Here is a 19,693-nt window from a genome sequence, read left to right on the forward strand (position 1 = left end):
CACCCCCACCCCCAAGGGTCCGGTCGCGTTTCCCCCATCAGTGACCGACACCCCGCTGACCGCTGCAGCCCTGGACCAGACCATCGCGGCCTTCGACACGGTGGAGGAGCTCCTGAAGCACCTGAACCCAGACTCCTGGCAGGATGACCTGGACAGCCTGTACAAGGAGACTGGACACTACCGGCCCAGAACCTTCCATCATGACCGCAAGCACAAGAGTAAGCTCCGCCTTTAAGTCTGTGCCCATGCAGAACTCATGTCCAAGGAAATAGGTTAGTGATTTCAGCTATTTGGTCATTCTTCTCCGTTAGCTTTCGATACATATTTGTGTGCCACTTTCGGTGAGAACAATGGGAAAGGTCCTTGATCTCCCTCAGTGATGTATAGCTTTATTAAGCCAGGGGAGTTTTACTCGTCTACTCGTATAAGAACAATTAGCTTCTCAATAAAAATTTATGAACATAAAATAGCTTGTTGGTACACAACACAAGCTTCACTTCAACTTGTGTTAAATTTCAGCTGTAACCCGGGATATCTTTGCCATTGCACACTGGCAAATATTAACCTCGACCACCTGGTAATATTGGATGATTTGCCCCTACAATTCTGCCAGTTAAGCCACTAAGGGTGGTCACGGTTTCCTATAGCCAAGGTTCATCTCCTCCAGTTCTACAGGTTAACTGGGTAAAATTAAGGACAGCGGTTAAAGCTAGGAGAACAGTACCGCTTGTGTCCAGTTCAGGCAAGCCCTAAAGGGTTGGGCTCAGGACATGCTCAGGACATCCTCAGCCCAGCCCAAGTAAAGCCCCCAGGGCAACCATACCCATGGCTGTTACTGCCAAAGTAACCAGTAACCTTTCATATAGAAGAAAGGAGCGAAGCTAAATATTCACATGAATCAAATGAAGTGTGTGAGGCTTGGCCAGGCCATTTTTCTGCACATGCTGTTCCTGCCCGGGCTTTAATTTGTCAGACCGCTTCCCTTTGATCCCTTTCACAGTTGAGGAAAAACAAAAACATCTCAAGTCGTGTTCAGGGACCCGAAACCTCGTATTTTCGCCGCGCTGACCCCTCTCTATACGTGCGCCCGCGTGTCGAGCCAACCGCAGGCCGCATGGGTTTCAAAGGCCTCCTGCCGGGGCTTCAGAGGGATCACTGCTTCCTGAGTAAACACTGCAGACCAGCAGTGCCTTCCCAGATCCCCCTGTGCGTGATGGAGGAGCTGCCGCAAGCCCTAATGCAGAGTGGACCCTAGGCTCTAATTGGAAATTCAGCCTGAGCAGCCAGCCAGAAATGTTACTGCGGTCAGCGTTTACCTTTATTTTCATTACGGGGAGAGAAAAAACCTTTAATACCTTCTCAAACTAGATAAACAAGGGATATGAACTCCTAATACCCCATGCCATGTGAAACCTGGCCTCTTGAACCCATTTGATAGACAAGGCAGTTTTGCAAATGTCCCACAGCACACATTTTTCCCTTTTCCATTTAATTTACATTCCCCTCAACCACTCATCCCCTCCCCAACACAATCCCCCCTTTGCAACCACAGTAACAGAACAATTAAGAGAGCTCAATTAAAATGTAATTTGTCTTAATTTTTCAAGCAAATGAGAAAATTAGATCTCGGAACTCAATGCAGCAGACCCAGTCCAATTACGTTGTTTGACGTCATGTTAAACCTCTGGCCCTTCCGTAATGCAGCCTATGCCCATAGGCTAGTGAAGTTCACCATCTGTCTGCGTTTTCATTCCCTTTCTGTCCAATCATATTTGTCTTGGCATAAGCAGTGGAAAATTTGGGTGATTTTGTTCAGATTTTTCTTTGTTAAACTTCCATTGACACACTGGCAGCCTTCTCAGAGAAGGAAGTGTGAGCCTTCATAAACTCCATAAGCAGTGAAGCTACAGAATCTATCAACAACTTCTATGAACCTGTGAGAGAGAGAGGTGTTTGTGTGGAAAGACTATGCTTTCCACACAAACATTGCGATTTGTTCAAACCAGTTAATTACTGAATTACACATGGTAACTCCACCCATTTTAAGGGTGATTGAAGCCTCTCTCTTCCATTACTAATCCAAATGTTCATTGGAGATAATCTGGCCAGTACAGAATGAGCCTCCCAGAAGGTACTGTTTGAACATCTGTTGAAAGAATGAATTTATGAGGATATAAAAAGGATCACTGTATCTCAGCAACATGAGCCAAATATGTGGGTTTATCAGTAAATTAAATTAAATGCATAGCAATATCACTTCAAAAAGTCAATAGATATCCAGTTGCCCGTAGGAGAAATAACCTTTCCACGCTTATACCAAGGTGTAATGGAGTGTTTTCATTGGCAGTCAGCCCTCTAAACAGAGACCAGGGCATTTCCAGAGGGACTAGGTTTTTCCACTCACCTTCTCCCTCCCCTAGTTGACCTGGACCGGCTGAATGAGGATGTGAAACGCTACAGCTGCACCCCGAGAAACTTCTCTGTGAACCTGCGGGAGGAGCTGAAGGCCACCAACGCTGTCTTTTTCCCACGATGCCTCCTGGTGCAGCGATGTGGAGGAAACTGTGCTTGTGGGACAGAGGACTGGCACTCTTGCTCCTGCAACCCTGGCAAGACTACCGAAAAGCTGTACGAGGTACTCAAAACCATCGCCTTCACCCCACTCTGTTTCTCATCTACACCTACAACCTACACACACAACTGACCTACGTTGCCATACCCTCTCTGATCATGCAGCCATGATTCAGCAAAGTACAACCAAGCTCTTTGTAACTCCTCCAGCCAAATCAACTCTCAGCCAAAATCAACCCTTTAACATACTTGCACCCCACAAGAATCCTGACCTGTCCCACCCCCCCTAACATAGCATAATTCCCCACCATACCTCTTTCCAGTACCACCCTCAGCCCAATTTCTATCTGTGCCACACCACCCCATCTCCAGTCAGCATCACTCACAATCCCACTTCTACTTCCACGTTCCAAACCCATTTCCACACATGTAATCCACACTGTAATCAACTCCACATTCACCCATACGTCCATGGTGGAAATGTCACATTTCTCTAGAATACTGCAGAGAAACTGAAGAGCTGATACCATAACTGGTTCCATATGGGCAACATTTGGCCTGGATTAAAAAGGATTACTTATGCTATACTGTTACACGTGGTGCTACCTCCAAATTTAGTGCATGAACCAGCATTATATTATAAACCATAATATTCCTCGGCCTTCCTGTTCATCAAAAATATTAGGGCCGCTATTTCTTATTTCTCTGCCTGTTTACATAGATCTGCCTTATGAAAAACCCCTAAAGACGTGTGGCAATCTCCTTGGCTTCATCACATTCACTTCCTGGAATGAGGCAGGCCATGGCTCTGAGTGGTTGGAGCTCAAGGGTAGAAGAAAAGCAGTCCCGGTTTCCATTTTGTTCAAACATGGCTTTCCTGTGGCGTCTGGGAATGTGTCTGCTAGTTCACTCCCCGGCTCTTATCAGAGCGTTCATGTTTCTTATTATAAAACACAGCTGCCCTTCACTCTGAAACTACAATATTATCTCTAAATTCCACAGCAGTAAGAGACACACTCACTCTGCATTACAATAAGTCAGGCCCTCCCTGGCCTTTCCACTCCCCTATCAACATTTCCAGACCAGAGACAAGATTTGCCCAATATCTAAAATCATCCACATTTTTTTGAATGCCAGTAAATAACAAATGAATTCTTCAGCAGATAAGCTCATGAGTAGCCTACCTTTGAAACCCAACTTTAATCTCTAAAGTTCACCTCCAGGCGTTGACATCCAAGATGGAGGAGGAAATATTTCTAATGAGTTGTGGATACTCAGAGCAGGGTCATTGGTCTGATAAAGTGCATCATTTCATGAAGCTCAGATTCATATCATGTCAGATTAGTGATTTCCATTTTGTGGATCATGTTTTCTTGTTGCATTTGTAGAAGATTGAATTTTGTCATCTTTAACATATAATGAACATTGGCTTGTTATACAAGAGGCTACAGACAAAAATGTATCAATGTGGTCACAAGGGTTTGAAATAATGTGCAGTGTAAATAATGTGCAGTGTACCTCATAGTTGTCCATAACAAGCACTTTTGTTTGAAGCTTGAAACTGAGTTGATATATTTGATATTTCCAGGGCCTCTGTGTGCGGGCCAAGTAAGTTGTTTTTGTTTTGAACAGATTTAAAATGAATTAATCATCATCTGTTATTGTGGCTGCTCTATCTGCTCTTGTGGATCTAGAGGCAGCTACTCGATTGACAGGCAGGTTGAATCCATTAATCAAATATTTCTGTGGGAAACAGTCGGCACATGCTTGTTGATGCTTTGTTTTGAATATTTCCTTAAAATCATTTGACACCTGTCACTCAAGATTTTTTGGCTGCTCAGAGGCACGTTTTCTGAAAGTAAAGCTTTGATGTGGAAGACCATGTGGATGAGCATATCAATCGAACGTATTGTTTTGAGCAAAACCTCAGAAATTAAGTACGTCAGAATCTTTGTCAGGAGTATCTTGCTCCCACTGCATACAGGCAAAAGCTTCAGGCAAAGGTTTGCTCCACTGCACGACAACAGCAGAGTCTCTATCTTATCTGTCTCAAAGCATGACTGAGAAAAATTCAATTAAGTCCTGGGCAAATAAAACAAATTGCTGTCTCACAGTGTTGTCTGGCAGCAGTGAAAGTAATTCACCAGTTTCCTGAAACTAATGTTGCAGCATACCCCGTGTGAAAGTGGGAGGCTGCAGATGTCCAGGGATGTGATCAGTGACACTTTTGTAAATGTCCGGTTGCAATTGTGATGCACTTCAAATTCTGAACCAGAGGTCTTCTGTCTCCTCTTCCCTCTCCTTCAATCCCCCTCACTCCTTTCTCTCCACCTCCTTTCTCTCTCCCTCCCTTCACTATCACTGAATCCATTTCTTTCTTTCTCCATCCCTCTTCTTCCCCACTTCCTGTTTCTGTATCCCTTCCCCCCCCCCCCCGGCCTCCAGGTGCTGAAGTTTTCTCCGGAGCCTGGTTACTACAGGAGGAGAACCCGAGCGCGCTGGGTCCTGGCGGAGATTCAGATCCAACACCATGAGCGCTGCGATTGCATTTGCCACTCCCGACCCCCGCGATGAGAAGGGCATGCTGGGAGATGGCGCCCAGGACCTTTGTATTGTCTTTTCCTTTTTTTTTTTTAAGGGCTTCTCCCTCGTCTCTTCCAGCAGGAGCCATCCCTTCCTCTCTTCAGCAAAGTGAATTACTGCTCTCCCAGCTTTAGCCACACTTTTCCCTAAACCTGCCTGGTTTAGGTTGAACATGTCAGTGTGTATCCACCTGTATGTATGCGTGTGAGTGCAAGTGTGTGAGCATGTGTGTGTTTACCTTCATTATTTTCTTAATGAGTAATGCTATATCAGTATATATCAAAAATAGTAATGCAGTCTCAACAAATAATCAAGCAACAAGACAGCAAACTCCCTTAGAAAGCTATACACAGTTTTCTAAGGAAAACAGTATTATTTATTTGATTTTATTTGACTTTCTTTTAAAATTTGTAATAATGTGCTTTTGTTTACTGCATTTTTCCATCTTCTTTCCTTGTTTTGAATGAGTCAGTCTCATGGTGTTGTGGGTCATGGGATCAAAAATGTTCTCTTTTCCCGCAAAGTTCCACATACAATCCCTCTGACAGATTAAATGTCAGTTAAAGACAGCCCTATATATATCTCCTCATACCCTTATTGTGGTTTGTTTTGCCAGAAAGAGAGATTTTACAAACCGATTTATTTAGTTCCATTAGTTACTGTATATTTTATAGTGACTGAATCCACATTATTCCAAAACAATACTTTTGGCCACAGCTTTTACAAAAAGGTTTAAATTCAGGAACTCTACACTACGAGCAGAGGGAGGAGTTGGAGCAAATGTTTCGCTTTTACAAATTCTGAAGGCGTTAGGTGCTACCCTCAAGCCTCACAGGTCCGTCTCTGTCTAACATCTAATCCAGTAAACGTAAGCAGGCACTTACTCATATTCCTCTCATCTGGAACCACAGTGAGATGAGCCTCAAAAGACAACTGAATGTTGAGCACTTAAATGTACCCATATTCAGACACTATGCCTGAAGACCTGTCACCCAGGAAGGATGATTTTGCATCTGTCCAAAGCAAAAGAAGAACACACTTAATGAGAAAAGTCCAGTAACCTGTAGAAAAAAGGGTTAGCTGTTAATTGTAAACCTTTTAAAGGGATACTTTGATTAAACTTTATAGGGAGTGAAATTACAGACGGTTTTCCCTCTCCCAGAAGCCCTAATAAGCTAGTTGTCATGGGGCTCTCTGTAGCTGTGAAATTGCAATTGATTCTCAGTCAAATATTATGGCGACCCGTCCGCCCCCTCTGCATATGCATAAGTTTACTACCGAAGAAGACTGCCAATATCAAACAACCCATCAAAATACCTACTTGACTTCTGTGTGCATTAGATGAAAAAATAAAAAGTTAAAACCATAAAACAGCAAAACCTTCATACCCACATCTTTACCATGTCACTGCCAATTCCAATTCTTTCAGCAAATGAGCTGAAAACGTAACCTCTTTCTTTTATGTTTAATTGGTTTTGATCTCCCCCTACCCCCATTCCCCACCGAAAATGTTTAGCAGACAACTCAATCTGTAGAAACCAGTTTTCCCATTTCGAAAATGAAATGATCAAGTACCCAGGCCTCACTTTCACATAAGGCCATGTAATTCTAGCATGTATTGCTCACAGTAGATCCAACGGGTGTGGAACATTTGTTTGGTGTCATAGTTATCACATGCTATCAGTCTGCTGCTGTCAAGTAATGTTACATTGTTTCTGAATTGAACGGTTTCCAACATGCAAGTGCTGGCACACATATGTAAGACTCCTTTCTTGGACTCCATTCAATGGCACAACTTCTAACAAGTTCAGTCATTTGTTAGCTTTCTGTTCGTGTTTGCTAATGCAAGCTAACATTTTGAGAACCCAGCATAGCAAATAAAAATAATGCAGGACAAGTTCTGCAGGTCACTTTTGAAAAATGATCCTCTTATTGCAAGACATTTTGCCAAAACAATTATTACAGTATTATAGCTTATAGCTAATGTTAACTAGAAAGCAACATTTACAGAATTCTAATTCTAAATCCAATAAGACAGCTTGAGTGAAATTACATAACTATGTACTATTGTATAGCTTCCTGAGTTAATATATTCAACATATGGGCAGACAGCCCGGCTAAAACTGACAGTTTTCCTAGCAGACTGCATTTGTTCCTAGGTTTAATACGTATTGTGTATTAACAAACTAGAACTTACAGTTCCTTAAAATGAGTTACAGTGCGGCCCTGTGATGTGACCCAGCAACAATGTGCTGGCCATACACATGAAAGAGTGCACAAAGCATGACTCATGATGATATGAATCCTTGCTTTACGCAGTTCAATGGTCATGCACAGCTTGACACATTTTTTGGCCTTGTGTTTCATATTTGCAGCACATTTGCACGTTGGGACCCAGTTCAGTGCGGAAACTACATCACACACCCTGAGGTCATGCATCTTGTGGGCAGTAAATGGATGTAATTTGTGAAAACCAACAAATTTCTGACACATGAGGAGACGGAGGGGAATAGGCCGTAACTGAAATGGCGCATGTGAAAGCCGTAAGAGCGGCTGCAGAGCCCTCCAGGTCCATATTAGCCCAGGCGTTTGCATTGTGAGCGCACTGAGAAGCGCAGGTAGAGGCAGTAGCTACATGTAAAAAGGCTCTGAGTCTGAGGCAGCAGAGGGACTGTGAGCGCTGTAACAAAACCAATCAATCATTTTCAATTTTATTTGTATAGCGCATTTTACAAAGGATTTGTAGCGATGCATTTCACAGTTTACCCTTGTCTAAACCACCAAAAATGCCGACCAGAGGCAACAGTGAGACGAAAAAGCACCCTGAAGACACGTGGGAGGAGTCCTGGGGAGAAACCAGACTCAGTGGGGGGGGGAGTATTGGGGGTGGGGGGGGGGGGGGGGGGGGGGAGTCCTCCTCTGGCGGCTCAAGGTGTGGGCTCACAAAGTCTATCAGTTTCAGACAGGGTGCATGAAGCATTTGAAGGTGGCGGTTGGGGTGGCAGGCTGGAGGCTTTGGGGTGACTCAGGAAAGGGGGAAGTTGTCCCATTGGTGAGAGTGGGTGACAAAGAAAACAGTTAGGGAAGAGCTATGGGCAGAAAACCAGGTGACAGAGAGCAGAGAGAGTAGAGTGCTCAACACACTCCTGTCAGGAGTTCACTATGGCAGCATAACTCCTAGGACAGAGACAGAGAACCCATACAGGCATGAGAAAGGCAAGAACCCCCCCCCCCCCTCCTCCCCACCCCCAAGAGCCTGCCTGTGAAAAGGGGGTCAGAACTGCTGAGAGGGGACTGTGAGTAAAGTGTATCGCCCCAAACCATCATCCAGCAGTCTGATGCCCCACTAAAGAGGGGATGGGAATGATGGCATGGCCTTAAAGGGCTTCTCATCATGACTGTGTTGTTTCTGATCACACTAGCCTCAGCAGAGAAATGGCAGAGAACAAGGCGAAATTTGGGAAGTCTGCACAACACTGATATGCCTGAAACCAGGCCGGAGCCATACGTTTTAATCAGGATGAGGGAAGTAAAAAAAAATTTTTTTTAACTGTATCGATGTGCACATTTGAGACAGGAAACACATTTTAAGACTCTAAAAAAAAAGAAACTTTATTAACTGGCTTTTCAGTGTTCCTACAAAATTGTAACCCCTCCTATACAATGACAATGTGCAGTGTATATATGTATATATATTTACATGGAGAATTGAGTGCATATGAGAAAACTTGTTAGTACCGGTTCCCTCCCACAGAATGCCAAAGTCAGATGCCTTTAAACGAATGTTTTCCTTGTCTGCAGTTCACACAAAGGCATTTTGTCAAGTATTGCAGGAGATATGTTACTGTGTTTTTCTTTTTTATATCAATCTGTTCTGTATCAAATTGTGTAAATAAAATATCTATGCCTTGGTTGTCCAAACAGAACCCCACTGTATCCGCACCAGGATGAGCGTGTCATTTGTAACTGCATTGCAGCTTTCAGCCACTCTCCTTAACAACTCGGTAGCACTGCTTCTATGTCACGCCTCATTTGACTCCACACTGCACCACGAATTGCTCTCCAAAACAATATCAGCCCTCTTCCCTCCTCAGATATTCCTTGCTATTTGATCCCAGAAGAGGCTTTTCTCTCGAATCCACAGCTGCTTCAGACATTTCTGTAAATTGCTCAGATTACAGTTTCCATCTGCAGTTCTATTCAAAGAGAGGGGAGCTCCTTGCAGCCTGTCATACGCAGAGCCTCCTCTTCAATCCCGATGACAAATTCCTTCGAGAAGAACACATTTGTTTCGATCTCACCTCCTTCCGTGCTCTCTGAAAATGACTGCGCCCACTGAAAGGCCAGGGAAGGACTCCCAGTTCTGGAATCTTATGAATTTAGTTGAATGCTACACTACTGCATGGAGTACAAGGTGTGTGTGTGCGTGTGTGTGTGTGTGTGTGCGCGCGTGCATGCATGTGATCAACTCCTCAGTGTAATGAAAAATGTTTAATCCATTGGGGGGGTTGCCTGTGGTTTGCCAGAGGGGAAATGAACAGAAATGATGACTGCTCAGAGAAGCATACAGCTGTCTGGCACTCAGAGCCACCGCTGATAAGAAAATCCCTCTAGTTCAGCAGAAAAAAGTTTCTCAGATGCACTAAGTGAACATCCTTTGTGTTGCTAAAGTTGGGTAATTGTGTTTTGTCAAAGTGACATTTCTGCATTCATCACCCTGACTGATTCAACTTCACTCATTTTTGTTTGTGACTTTTATGAACAATAGCTCTTAGAAAAGCTGTGCAGGGCAAAATCTTTACGAAATGTTGGAAATTTTATCAAAACTAACACATCTGCAGTAGTCCCAATATGTAATCCTTAAAAACGACATGCTTATAGCAAATTATTTATTGTGTTTTATTAAAGAAAACAGCTGGTTGTTTTGAGAAATATAATATGCACATGTAGTTAAAAATGTTTGTGTACATAAAATGTAAAATTGAGGTTTCACTGTAAAATGAAGACAGGCTCAAAATCTCTGCCCTTATTTCATGTGTGGATCATCATACATGTAACCATGGAAATAAGCACACACATCTAATTAGGGCCCTTTGTGTTGTAAAGATTGTTTTTGATGAAAGGGATTAAATGATTTTTGTTAAAAACAAACACACAAATTTCAATAAAATTAGCATAATAAATCTAACATGACAATGCTTTTCTGGCTTCATGACAAAATATCTAATCCAGTGTCTCAGCTGATTTACATTCATGCGCACAAAACGCACTCGTCCACAGAATGTGCTGCAATGGTCACAGAACTGGACTCAGAACCAAAGGTCCACGGTGGGTCCAGTGAAACATCAAGCGGTCTGAATTGGAAATGTTTTGAAATGAAAGCAATGTAAATCAGTCTGGACAAGCCTATAGATGATAAAAGAGCCCGGTCAGGGTAATCTGCGTCAGTGAGTGCAGCCTCATGGAAGAGCTCTGAACAAGCACAGGATTCTTTCCAGTTGCCCGAGCATGATGGCACTCAGCCAGCATGCCATTACCTGACAGAGCAACTTCATTATTCACCCATCAGACACCGCAGATCTGCACGGCACTCACGCACACGTAGACCATCCGTAAAACTTTGGGGGTCAGAGAAGATGGCTCACCCCAGGATGCCAGATCCAAAAGCCAGACTTCAGGACAGCGGCGCAAGTAATTCACCTGGAATGGCTTCCAGTAAATCCTCATAGCGCAGGCCATTTTAGGAACTGAGCGAGGCCATGTGCTTCGCTAAAGGGTACGGGAGCAGTGGTGCATCTGAGACTTGAACCCGCAACCGTCTGACTTGCAAGCCCTGCTCTAGTGTCGTGCCCCACGCCTGCTGCTGTTCAGAGCACACGCCCTGACTGAGGGCTGACAGACACGTCCAGTCTAAGATCCGCTGCCTTCTCCAGAGTGCAATTGTTCCAGTTCACCCGTCTCGAGCTATGAGCAGCCTGGCCTTCAGGGCACGCAAACCCACTTTCCGCTACATTTTATGACGTTGTCATTCTGGGTGATTCATGGCCTCCACCATCACACTCCTCCCATTGGCAGCCACTGCACAAAGAGCGCTTTCCTGTAGACTACCATGAACACAGAATGCCAAGGTTGCTCCCCACTAATTACTGCAGCACTCCCACACATTTTCTATTTTGAATTTGGTCGTGTTCCATCGCTTCAAAAATAAATACAAGTAAATTCAACAGCTTTAGTCTGATATGGCCCTTGTTCTTAATTGAATACCCATTATCCAAAGCCCCTCAAAACTTAAAACAAATAAACTGCTGGATGACTATGACTCAGCTTTCCATGGCTGCCTGGCCACTAAGTGCTGCATGGGGTTGTTTTGGGAAACCTGAATCTTGTGAGACACAGGAAATAAAAAATGAGAGACTTGTATAACCGCGGACGGCATCACTTCCTCCAATGACGCAATGTATTGTTTGGGCTTTTCCCAAATAGTCCATTTCTGAGCACCTCGTCAATATGGCCCTGTTAAATAGCTTTAATCTGAGGCTTAATTGCGGATGTTGCTGAATAGAGGATTGCTTGTCCATTGCCTATCAGTACTCAGAAACGTAACAAAATTCATCTCAAATGATGAAACATGTAACAACACGTAGGTCACCGCGACTCACTGCTCTGCTTTTCTTGGAAGCAGGGAAGCATAAATATGATTAGGTGATGATTAGTTATGGTGGCGGCTCTGGTTTGAACCCACATCAAAAATTCCTGGCTCTGAAACGTACTATCAAGCATAAACCAAAGCCACAGTAGTTACAGCATGAGGTGATATACCTGTAAAAGACACCGCTTCACATAAACAACATAAACAGTGCTCTCAGAGCTCAGCAAGAGGCGGAGTGAACTGGCGAATACTCAGGTCACATGCCTTCTTGCCCTCATTCCCCTTTCCCTTTTCTTTCCTCCCTGCCTGTATGAACTCGTTTAGTTGAGCTAATTCCATATTCTCACGGGGGAAAAGGACTCCACCATAATGCATGCACGGGGCCAGACACACTATTCCTCTGATATTTTCTGGGGTTCGCTGTGGAAGAGGAGATGCGAGCGTTGTATGATAAAAGGGTGGGAATTTTACAGCCGTGACCGGCTGAGGAGAATCAATGCGCTTCGCTACGTTGGCCTCAGATTACGCAGCAAAGTCAAATTCTTCTCACGTACGTTGAAGGAGAGGCAAATTAGGCATTATGTATTTGGTGCTAGATGCACAGGCCAAGTGAAAAAAGACTGAAAATTATATAATATTTCACTGAGATATGCAACGTAAAATTGACAGTAAGATGCACACCATCTCTTGTGAAACGTATGCATGCATGCAAATTTGGACATTCAAATTTACTGGAAAAGAAGTACCAATATGGTGCAGAGGTTAAAGAACAGAGCTGCTAGATCACTACACACTTAAACAAGATAATTTACCCAAATTACTTCAGTAAAAGCCAAGCCGCTTAATTAGTTAATGTCTCAAAAATATATACAGCATAAGTTGTCTAATACGAGGCTTAATAAAACTAACAGGATTTGAATTGCCCTTCTATTAAGCCACCGTATTTATTCAAGTCCAACTGGCAGCAGAAATGTGGCAGCTGTTTCCATAGTTCTGGTTTTGCGCTTACGGCTCACAAAAGCCACAGGAATCCTAACCCTCTGCCCTCCCGGTTTATTTTTGAGAGTATTTATTTTCCCGGATCTGGATTTTTCCTGAAATTCTGGCACGGGGAATCCTGCCCCCTGCGGCGCTCCAGGGAGACTGTGGGGGTGTCCACGCCAATGGAGCTGGTGCGCCATTTTTTAAAATGTCTGCCGAAATGAGAAAAACAGGAGACAACAAAACGCGGAGAGAAACTGAATGTGCAAAAATCTTCTAAATGTGGGCTCCAATAACCAGTCTGTTCCAGAGGCGGTCAGAAACAGAACAGGCTGTTCAGAAACCAGCCCACGGCAGCCGCAAACACATTTTTAAAAATAAGTGAGTACTTTCTGATGTGTGTTTTGCCTGGCAGGTATGTGACATATACCTCCTCATAAGCCTGTACCATTCAGTCATAAGCTTGGCCCCTCCCTTAGGGACTGCAGTCTGCCACACTGTACCCTGAAACCAACCTCATTCTCATTACATGCATGTACAGTATATGCAAATGCTTGTCTGGACTTGGTGTAATCGATCATATGTGAATTTCATGTTCACAACACTTACTAAATAGGCAACAGGAAAAAGAAACATGGATGCCTAGAAAATTCAGGTCAAGTATTTGGTTAAAAATGCATCAGAATGTACCACTATTGCAGAGACATATTGCAAGCTATCCTCCAGATGCTACAATGCTGTCCAACAGGAGGAGTGTTAAAACTATTAAATGCTGTAGAGGTGACCATAAACACAGTTGTCACTCGCATGAGTAAGAATCTCAGCAAAAAGACTTGATTTCCCAAGATGCCACATTGGAGAGTCCATTCTAACAAAGGCACACAACATCAATACAAATGAAAGGCCACTTGAAATGCATAAAGAGCAGTTATTCAAGAAAACAAAACCCCTCACCCCCACCACAACTTCATAAATAAATGTGTGTGTGTGTGTGTGTGTGTGTGTGTGTGATTCTGCCAAATATTACCACACACCTTTCCTGGGGCTCATAGTTCCTTTCTTTATTTATCAAAGAAAAGCTCAGAGTAGCCCGACAACAGTCACCATTTACAGGAACTATCAACAATGTTATCGCTGTCATTATGTTTTTTTTTTTTACACATTAACATTTTTTCCCAATTTGGAATGTCTACTTGCCGCTCTAGGCCTATCAGTGTGCCACCCACACGCCATACTGAATCGGAAGTGACTCCACCTTCTGGTTTAGCTACCCATGAGCCAGTCTTTCCCCCACTACAGATCTACAGGCCTATAGCACTACCATATTCTCCAGTATTTAACTGTGTTAGTAGTTTTTTGCCCTTTCCACAAATTTAGATGACTAAAATTACACAGAATTGAGTAGCTACATTTCTTTATGCTGCTCTTTTTTTATCAGCCATTCCTGTGAACCAAAAATGCTGACATTCTTTAAGTCTCCAGAAACAAAATGACTGCTGTGGCCACAGCGGTGGTCTAATCTTTGCTACCTCGTACCTGCACCACCAGGAAAAAAAATAATTATTTGCAGTGAAAGTGCCAGATGAAGGGGAAGATTCAGGAAGCGCACAAAACCAATCGTTTAGAGAGATACAGTAATGTTCAGCAAGTGGCTGGCCAATTACTGAGCCAGAGCCTTGGAGAGGCAATCTGCTCCAGTTGTAGGGGAATTACCTTCAGTCTCTCACCACCCTGCTTCTCTCCGCCACTCACATTTGCTAATGCAGGAAAACCATCAGCGGCGCTCGTGCGTACCTCCACATAAGCATATCTGCATACTGTGAATGCAAATGCAGGAAGTAAAACTGGCTCAGGAACTGTGAACTCTACTGCAGAGGACTTGACAGATACAACCATTAACGCAGTTCACCCTATATAAAAAATACATATACACACAGAATTATTTTGTATTGCTAATTCACAGTGGATGGCCCTTCTCTAATCCACCCCTCAAGGGAAACCTCAAAATCAAGCTGCTCCGGTTAAGTACTGCAGTGTGCTAACGTCACAGGCACCAGAGCTCTTAGGCAGATTAAATTGGAAGTGCACGCTTCAGACAAATGGTGACACTTCCTGGTACCTTTGAAAGTGCAAATTTCCCACCTTTAAGATTAAAATCAGAGAAAGGGCAAAAGGGCTTCAAGTCCATTGACCTGGAGAAATGAATGCCAGGGAGAAGGGAGAGAGGAGGAAAGTTTAGATTCCCTAATGCACATCGCTGTTTGAAATGTCACTCGCACGCAGTGGGATTCATTCAGCGGAGCAGCCGGGGCAGGTAACCTTCGCGGCGGAGAGAGAACTCCGCTCACCGCATTGTGTTCATCTGTCCGCTTCCATCTTATCGATCGAGGAGCTAATTGAGTGGTTTCCACAAGCATACCTCCAAACATCCAAGCTTTGTGGCTCTAAAGTGACCATGTAGCTCCTTCAGCTGCTCCCATTACTGAACATTCCTTCGGTTTGGTTTCGAAAGTGTTTAAAAGCTTAATGTGCCTTCTTAATGACAACTCCTGAATTGTAACTCCTCAAATATTATGTCATACACTGTTAAAAAAAGTGTGGAAAGTACTTTTAAAGTATTATTGAAATACTAATTCTATAACCCCAAAATGATCTGAAGTACCAAAAAGAAGAATTTTAAAGTCATTTTTGAATTGATTTTGTGTGTCAAAAGCAGTTTTGATAGTTTAGCTGATCCTATTAAGCAAGATCCAGCCTCAATGTTTGTATGGTTTGGATAAACCTCATAAATTTGGAGGCAATATGTTAAAGGATATTTCTAAAATGAGAACAAGAAATTGCATTGTACACTGCATATGGCAAACTTTGTTTTATTTTTATAGTTTGGTGTAAATGTACATAGGGAACAGACAGCAAAAAACCTTGTATATATAAATGGAAATAAGATGAATATTCTGGTTGTTGTTTTACTTCTTTTATTGCGTTGTAACTCAGACTTTCATTACACATGTATTACCTCTTCACTAGCTGTTTACTAATAGAACATAATGTTTAGCTAATGGCTAACAATGTATTTGCCAGATGCTTTCTGACAGAATAAATGGACTCATAAAATAAAGTTTAACCTTCATTTTATATGGTCATTTTGTAAATTCCTATGCATGCTGAGTGCATCAGAGCTGTGTACAGACATTTCAGCAGAAACTAGCTTAGGTCCAAGTAAGCACTAGAGGACAATAAAAATGAAAGGGAAGACATTGAAGCCTGTGTTTACCATCTGGAAATATGCAGACTGCATCAAGCTATCTTGCTGAATGGAGGAAAATAATATTATGATGGCATTTCTGTCAAGTGATTACATTTCTGTTTTGTTCCAGGAATACAACCTTGAAAAAATAGTGCACAAAACAACTGCCAATTATTAATCCAACAGAATATAGTAATGCTGTTGAATTTGAATCATAAAGAAATAAATCATTTGTTTCAGTTTTTTCTGAGGAATTACTGACCTCACAAAGTACAGTTAAATTTAATTAACTCCAGGATTTAACGCTGCAAGAAATTCTTCAGCAAAGTTATTTTATGAACAGGTTTATTTGAAACTTTATTCCAATTTACCTGCATGTCTTAATTAGCCGTTTCCCAGTTCACCAGGCACTCCTGATAGAAGTGATGCTCCAGGGAACTTCGGCAGAAATTACATACAGAAAGAACCTGATCCTCCACTGACTGATAGCCTACTGTTTGTTTAAAGAGTTGTACTGATTGTAGTAAACGGGTTCCTAAAATACGAAAAGTAGCCATGTGGATATACATAAATGTACAAAAATTCACTGTTATGGAGACCTCTTATTATTCAAAGCATTATTCAAGAGATTAAATTACTTGCACTGTATGCCTTCTAGGATATTTTAGGCTACATTGATGCAGCAACTGTGTGTCTATGAATTTCAGATAATATTTGTAGATACCATAGTTTGTAATATACAAGTAACATATAATTGCATTGAATTATTTACACCAGGTGTTGTAGAACATATTACATTTATCAGATTGGTTTAGCTAATAATATATAAAACAATGCAAATAAATTATTAGTAGCAATGGTATTCTGTAAATCAGAGACTTGGCAGGGTTTGGGCCACAGCACAATAATATGTAAGATTTCACAAACAGATTGAGATGAGGGATCTTTATTTAAGACCACAAAGGATAATTTCATATCACAGAGGGGCAACTACTACACTCTTGGCCGATAAATGTGCTTGTTGCCCGGTACATCTGTCTCTTTATTCACCTCATATTTTTTTATTATGCATAAGCACTAAAAAATGCAACTATTGAGAACTTCAGGGTTGCCATGGAAACACAGTTTTTGGAAGCATGTGACTAAGGCATGGGGATGCAGGGATCTGACGTTCGCTGGCGTTGAGGTGCCAGGCAACACCGCGATTTACAGCAGAAGTTTTAATCACCCGCGCTCCATAAAGGCGGCCAGAGATCTGAAGGTTGCTTATAAAAGAAACATGACCTTTTTTATTTATTCATTTGCTCGCCTGTTCATTTAGCTTCATCGTCTTCGCTCTCCCCAAAGCGAGGTTGGTCGGGTCCGTGCACCATGTTTGTCGGTGGTTATTTACAGCTCTGGACATACTGAGGCGCTTTGTCCCTGGTGGCTGCTTTCTTCATGGGGCTGATTGATTGTACTGCAAACTGCAGGTGCCATAATGCTGTTGCTTTTAAGGTTTTCCATGCAAGCAGATGTAGGCCAATATTGTTTTACCCTCCAGCATCTGTTACCACTTATCCTTTAATGACAAGCTCACATTTGCAGACTGAGTTAAAAGTTAGGACAATGCAAGAGTACAGTATCAAACTACAGACTACGAGTGACACACATTACACACTTAGCCACACTGGCAGTGATATTTCTGAAGGGAGGAGAAAAACTGTAGTCCTACCAGCTTTCAGCTACGGTGGTATTTGCTGGTGCATGTGTGTGTTATAAATGACCATGGGTTACAACTACCATTTATCAATGGATTTGTTGGGACTCCAGCTGAGATGAGAATAGCCTATTCTCAATGCATTTCTAAAGGCCTATTATTGCTAAATAAATACTATTTAATCAACTGGCAAAACAGTTCATCAGCATTGCCTTGCCATTGATAAAAAAATGTCACTTTGGCATCCTTGAAATGCACTGAACAAGGTTTGCACGTGACATCTGTGGGACGCCTTGCTGTATACAGTACAAATAACAGAACTGATTAGCGTCAGTTAGGAAGACAAACACGTCATAGTACAAACTGGGCCATGTTCATCACATGATTGAAAGCTCTATTCAATAATCTTTGGGTAAAGAATAAAAATAAAAATAAAAAAGCACAGGAAAACATTAAGTGTTAAATAAACTCCTACAGAGAATACGTCCAACATAGTTGGACTCCGTTAAGAGAATTAACACCGGAAATTTTACTCAGAGATGAATTTTCTGAACATGCCCATGGGATGGATCCTGCCAAAGGACATGGCATCAGTGAGAGGGGCAAAGGGGAGCGGCAGCTCCCCGCACTGGTATTTAACAAATGCGTCAGAGTCAAGAAATGCATTAAAATGCACATCTTATTGCGCACAATAAATGAATATGGTTTTATTTACATTATGCCACTCCTGGAGAACTAGCTGATTTTAGATGGACTGAACATGCAGTTATTGAGGCAAAGTGCATTTCATGTGTAAGACCAGAAAAAACCTAAAACCTTACAGTTGAGTAAAAAATATTTAAAGCAAGTTTCTAAATTCAAGTCATGTATTTTTTCCTGACAAGATGCAAGTCAAGGTGAGGAGTTCATAACTCTGCTTAACGCACTGGGATGCTGGAGGAGGGGACCAGATGACCTGCTCTTTGCCATCTGATGTGTAGGGGCTGGTTTCATACTCTACCAGAACTGTGAGTCAGACCTTTCCTTTTCTTTGAGAAAGTTGGTGTGACTCAGCTCTGCCATGAAACCACAGGCCAGAAGTCAAAATCTCTTATTGCAAGGCCAGAGAACACTATAACACAACAAAATTAAGTTTAATGGAAACAGGCTATTATGACGGACTATGTACCTTTGAGCATCAGGGAATGGGTAGATGATATGCCTCCCTCCTGTCCTATCACTCATTTGAAATATGTGGAGTTCAGTGGTCAGTTACTTAATAAAAGCAGTAAACCTGCACACACAAACACACACACCACTGACATAACCTTTTATATAAACCCCTCTACACCAACTTCCTTTTCATCGTAGCTCCCTGCTGACTGCTTGATTGGCAAAAGATAATTTTCCACAGTGCTCTGTATTCTGTTCGTGTGCACGTCACTACCTTCCGCACTAAGCTCCAGACGGAGTGAATGCTCAATGCTCTGAAATCCCTTTAAATACATATGGGAACTGTGTCTTTGCGGCTATATATTTTTTTCATTAATTTTTTTGTGAAATGTTCTTTAATAGCCCTGTTACTCTGAAAAGGGGTGGACACACAAAGAACAAACCATCATTGTCCATGAGATTCCCATCCCTGTGTTTCCTGAGAGCATTTCCTGTCTGTCATCAGAGTTGCATCAGCACTGTGTTTAAGTGCCATCATCAGAAACTCCACTCATCATGGGTGTGGCCAATGACTGTAGTGTTGGGAGAAAGAGGAGCGTAACGTTAGGAGGTTAACCTGTACTAAAACCCTGCGGTCTGTTTTTCTATTCTCAGCCAATGGCTGTCCAGGTTGTCCCCACACACTCCCTGGTGCAGTATGTGTAATACCACAGGTAACATGTGAATATGCTGCCATTTCAGGATTACTCTGGACTTCATTAAGAGATGCTCACAGCTGATCAGTCTCCGCATTTCTGAAGGACGGACCCAA

The 19,693-nt window shown here is 42.5% G+C and overlaps 1 protein-coding gene across 1 annotated transcript in view; it reads left to right on the plus strand.

The window, feature by feature from the left end:
• Nucleotides 1–7,926, plus strand: part of pdgfd (platelet derived growth factor d) — a gene marked incomplete at its 5' end in the record, with an annotated part of 44,588 nt that extends 36,662 nt beyond the window's left edge. The window contains 3 exons of the mRNA XM_035385646.1: nucleotides 17–218; nucleotides 2,421–2,635; nucleotides 5,017–7,926. Coding sequence (XP_035241537.1) covers nucleotides 17–218; nucleotides 2,421–2,635; nucleotides 5,017–5,145 — 546 coding nt within the window. The remainder of the gene's footprint in view (nucleotides 1–16; nucleotides 219–2,420; nucleotides 2,636–5,016) is intronic.
• Between the last annotated feature and the right edge of the window lie 11,767 nt (nucleotides 7,927–19,693).

Source organism: Anguilla anguilla, chromosome 12, assembly GCF_013347855.1.
Source record: "Anguilla anguilla isolate fAngAng1 chromosome 12, fAngAng1.pri, whole genome shotgun sequence".
In the NCBI taxonomy this organism is placed as follows: Eukaryota; Metazoa; Chordata; class Actinopteri; order Anguilliformes; family Anguillidae; genus Anguilla; species Anguilla anguilla.